The following is a 5,078-nucleotide window of genomic DNA, read 5'->3' as shown; positions in this document are numbered from 1 at the left end:
AAACGCGATTGTCAAATAAAAGTCGCTGTTTAGCATTATAGTCATTAGTCACTCCCTGTACAGCCAGCCAGAGTGGTTAAAAAGAGTCTGATTTGTTATCTAATGGCATTAGTATTTATAATAAAAGATGTAGGCTAATAGATGTAATAAAATAATAAAAGATGTAATTTAAAATATTTTATTTTTATTTGTATTATTTTGCCCATTCTGGTGCTATCACAATACAACAAATGCATGTTTTGTTGATCATATCGCCAGTTTGATACAGTGTGCCAGTCATTTTTGTTATGATGCAATGAATTTGCAGCATGAAAACGCTGTTACTCTAACGCTCTTCTTACTAAAGTACCGTGAAAGAGTTACCAATGTGACAATGCCCTGACCTGCCCTGAATGTAACAGGTGTGTCCTGATTAGTGTACTTATGCACTAAGCCATTTTGGTGTAAGTGTTCATACTAAACATTCCAACAACAATGTTGAACACTTCATCAACTGTCACAGCTTTACGTATAGTATTGTAGGAGCTATCAGATCTGGATTGTGACAAAATGACCTTCATATTTTCAATAATTTTCACAAGAAGAATTCGTAGTGTAAGTACATAGTGTATAGTAGCTCAAGTGGGGCACAACTTATGTCACCCTGGCAGACATATTGTGCCATTTATAAAAAAAAATAAGCCCTTGTGCCAACCACCCCTTAGGCTTCTCCATCCCTTATTCTCTAGCAGTCAAGACAACAATAAGCACTTTTTTATATTTTACAACCCAGGATATTCACTCGTAGCATTAGGTCATACATGAGTCACTACCTGGCGCAGTAAACAATGCAGCTATTGTAAATGCTGTGCAGCAGCATACAGTGGTATTGTACTGCGGTCTATAGATGCAGAGCAGCCCCCAGATGCTCAGAGAGTCAAGACAACACGAGCAGAGAATATCTTCATCGGCTGGACTGTTTACATGAGATTTATATGCTATTGTAAAACAAAAATGTGTATCAGATATTCTCTCCTAAAACTTTGTGAATGATCTTTAGCTTAATGGCCTTAAAAAGACCCATAGATCTATGTTATAATTGTATTGTTTTGTATTGTTTGTATTGTAATATGTATTGTTATAATTAGATTAAATGAGAATCTGCATTCTGTATTTCAGTTTTGAATTCATTAAATGAGCAAAATCGAAAGTTGATTGGATGATTCCAGCTGTTGCTTTGCCTTCTGTTGTTGTCAAAGGGGCCTTCTGTTTTATAGGCATGTCTAACCAATAAATCAGTCAGGCCTAGTTTTATATTATCTGTTTTGGTCGATAAACAGTTGTGGGCCTAGAGTTGTAAAATCAAGGTTAATCCTTTGTAAACTAAGGGTTCATTCAAACTGACATATTTTAGTACATCTAATTTGCTATCATTAAATTATGAACATGTCAGTTAACCAAAGTATTCTATCTACACCATATTGATAGAATTTGTATAGCCCACTCCAATGTTGTTTGGACAAAAATATCTATTTTAGAATATCTATTTTGTGAAGAAAGAAAATCACACAATGAATTTTCTTTTAAGAACAACTATTGATGTGACACCTCTAAAATTTGATGTATGGTATTCCATTAAATAATATGAACCTTAAAGGGATAGTTCATGAATATTCAGTCATCATACGCACCCTCATGTCATTCCAAACTCATAGGTTTTTGTTCATCTTGAAAACACAAATGAAGATATTTTAATGAAACTGGAGAGATTTCTCTCTCCACTGAAATTCCCTTGAAAGACATCACATGAGTTATTCAAATGAATCAAGCGGTTTTATAAAAGTCTCCTGACGAGGCAAGAACGCTTTGTATGATGCACAGATTTAATAGGCTTTTATTTACATATCAATATTGATCAAAGTATACATTCAATCTCACATGTACTTGCTTAATGTGTGCAGAGGCAGACAGAGTACACAGCTTCATTACTTGAGTAAAAGTACCCATACCCCTTGCTAAATTTTACTCAATTACAAGTAAAAGTACTACAGTCAGATACTTAAGTAAAAGTACTGAAGTACTTGTTTTTAAAAGTACTTGAGTATCAAGAGTACAAGAGTACATTTTCTAAATATTGCATTCCTACTGCCACAGTGCTTACATTTATGTACAGAAACGTGCATGGAGTTATGAAAAATGTTAATAATAATACCTTGGAGAATGTAAAAGGAATTGATTAATTTTCATCTTTTTACCATGTTGCTTTAATCCACAAGTTGGAGGATGAATTTTTGTAGGCGGTGATGAAGTTCTGTTACACAGCAAACACTCGAAGCGAAAACTCTTCGGGTACTCACACTTATGGAAAGAAATGTAGTGAAGTAAAGAGTGCAATATTTGCCTCTCAAATGTACTTGAGTGAAGTCATGAGTACTCCCCAAAAATGATACTCGAGTAAAGTATAGATCCCCCAAAATTGTACTTAAGTACTGTACTCAAGTAAATGTACTCCCTTACTGTACAGCTCTGGATGTGTGAGATCCACTAAGGTTTGTTCTTGTTTGTCAGGCAAACACAGTTGATCTTTCAATAGAGAGACTATTGACTATTGATTTGTGTTTTAAAGCTGAAAGAAAGTCATATGGGTTTGGAATGGCATCAGAGTGAGTAAATGATGAGAGAATCTCCATTTTAGTGTGAACTATCCGTCTTATTGTACCTAACATGAGTAAATGTGTCTGCGCTACACAAAATGTCAGATACTAAGTGGAATCATCAGCATCTTCTTGAACAGATGGACATCCAAATAATTCAGAGAGGACATTATAAAGGATTTAAAGTTTTATTATTGAATAACATAACAGACAAATGCAGAAAAAGACAGACTTATAAGTGGAGTGGACATTAGAGGTGGCAAGGAAACTTCATTTCACATTTCTATTCACTACCTCCATCATACTACAGAAATATTCTGAATGATAAAAAATAGATGAGAATTAACTTGAATCTATCACAATGGGAAACTCTAGCAGAGACGGCTTTCGGGCGTCGGCGCGTCGCTGCTGGTCATTAAACATAACCCTTGACCTGGCCAGCTCCAGCTCGGCGTGGGCTGCTGTCGCCGCTGCTAAATGTGGGAGAGGAGGGAATCCCGGGGGGATTGGACCCCGCGTAGAGGAGCGATCCACCGATCAACAGCAAAGCCGAACCCCCCCATCCCAGGTAGAGTGCGGGGCCGAGCTCACGTTTGTGAGGGGCCGCCACATAGGGGTCATAGAAATCCTTAATGATGGAATGGGCCGTCCAGGAGACGGGCACGAGGATGAGGAAACCTGCGATGACAAAGAGTATGCCCGACACGCGGGCCAAACGCGCCTTGAGGCTTGGGAGGCCGACGCACTGGGTGCACTTGATTCCCAGAACACCCAGCGTGAGCGACAGGGTGCAGATGAGCAAAGCGAGAACCGTAAGACCCCGGGCGGCCTTCATGTCACTCGGGAGAGCCAGCAGGCTGTCATACACCTTGCATTGAATCTCCCCTGTGCTCTGCCAGATGCAATTCATCCACAGGCCCTCGCATGTGATCTGCGCCGTTACAATGTTGTTCCCGATAAAGGCAGTGACCCTCCACATGGGAAGGGTGCACACCAAGAAGCCGGCGACCCAGCCGATGATGGACAGGACCAGGCCGAGCAGCTGCATGCCGGTGGTTGCCATGATGAATCTTTCCCAAGAATGATCACTTGGAAGAGTCCAATGGATGGTACAGACAGAAACCTTCGATACACTTCAAGGTCAGCGAGAACTGCGAAGACAAAGTCCTTTCCCTTTCTTCGTGAGTTCCAATAAAGAAATGGCGTAGTAGACTGGCAAGTGGACCTAAAGATTGGAAAAGAGGACAGGGTATAAGTTACTGTTTTCATGTCTTGACATAGATTCTTCAAAATCATTCATGGTCTTAAAACAGGCATGCCCATTCCTGCTCCCGGAGGGTGTTTACAGCGGGGTTTAGCTCTACCCCCAACCAAGCACTCCAGAAACAGACAATCAAGGTCTTTGGGATGACTAGAAACTTCCAGACAGGTGTTGTGGAGCTAAAATTCAGACAAGTGGCTCTCAAACAGCAGGACTGGAAAGTCCTTTCTTGAAGGGGGTTGAAACCGGGGGTTTCCAGTCCTGCTACTGGGGGGGCAAATATCCTGCAAAATTTAGTTCCAACTTGCCAAAACACACCAGCCTGAAAGTTTCTAGTAATCTGGAATACACTGGAAAAGCTCTAGATTGGAGTAATGGGCTTGCCAAAAGGTACACATTGCTACAATAAGAAACTAACCCCTAACCCTACTCCCCAACAGGCAGCTTTCGAGACCAATTGCAAAGATCTTTTGGCACGCCCTTTACTCCAGATCTTGATTATCTGGTTGAGGTGTGATCGCTTGACACTGTACCTCAAAGGGACTTTGTACACTATCAAGGTGCATATAAGTACTCAAGAGTAGTGGCACGTTCTGTTTAGGGGTAAATGAGGTACAAAGACGTCCCTTTGAGGGTACTAGCGTCAAGCTTTTGCACCGGTAAAAGGTCAAATGTACTTTCTGAGAGAGTAATGTCAAGTACAACAGAAGATAATTTGAAATTGTCTCTCAATTTGATTTAAAACGAGCAAATCTTTCTGTTACAGTGATATGTCAATAAGTAAACGTTCAGCATTCCATCAGAAATGTGCTCAGGTGTTTGCGAATGAACTTTTATTACTCAGTAAACATGTTCATTATGCAAGCTGTCCAAATCGACCTTGAAGTGGGCTTACTAGGTGAATGAACTTTTAGATACTGTTCCTGTAGTATGATTCCAGGTAAACAGCTGCCTTTCTTGTATTAAATGTATATGTGTCGTTCGTCAGGTTTAGTGGTGTTACGTGGTTATGACGTGATTAGTCACATGCTAACAAGCGTAATGTCTGTTGCTGCCCACACACTATCTAACTTTCAATGATTGCTCTTCTTTTTACACCACACAACTGTCTGTCGACACTGATCTCTTCAGCTGTCAAAACACATTTCACTCTGCAGGAGCTGAATAGCAGGCATATCTAGATA

At 40.1% G+C, this 5,078-nt stretch overlaps 1 protein-coding gene across 1 annotated transcript; it reads right to left on the bottom strand.

The window, feature by feature from the left end:
- Nucleotides 1-2,802: 2,802 nt before the first annotated feature.
- Nucleotides 2,803-3,711, bottom strand: cldnk (claudin k). Its single transcript, XM_089128245.1, has one exon. The coding sequence runs from the start codon at nucleotides 3,694-3,696 to the stop codon at nucleotides 3,049-3,051; it is 648 nt and encodes a 215-aa protein (XP_088984371.1). The 5' UTR covers nucleotides 3,697-3,711; the 3' UTR covers nucleotides 2,803-3,048.
- Nucleotides 3,712-5,078: the final 1,367 nt, after the last annotated feature.

This window comes from Pimephales promelas, chromosome 3 (assembly GCF_988280905.1).
Source record: "Pimephales promelas chromosome 3, fPimPro1.hap1.1, whole genome shotgun sequence".
Taxonomy (NCBI): domain Eukaryota; kingdom Metazoa; phylum Chordata; class Actinopteri; order Cypriniformes; family Leuciscidae; genus Pimephales; species Pimephales promelas.
Note: the sequence above shows the minus strand (reverse complement) of the source record. Positions and strands in the feature narration are given on the sequence as shown.

Coding starts and splice junctions, on each gene's coding strand:
- cldnk (XM_089128245.1), bottom strand. CDS start 3,696: ATGGCAACCACCGGCATGCAGCTGCTCGGCCTGGTCCTGTCCATCATC.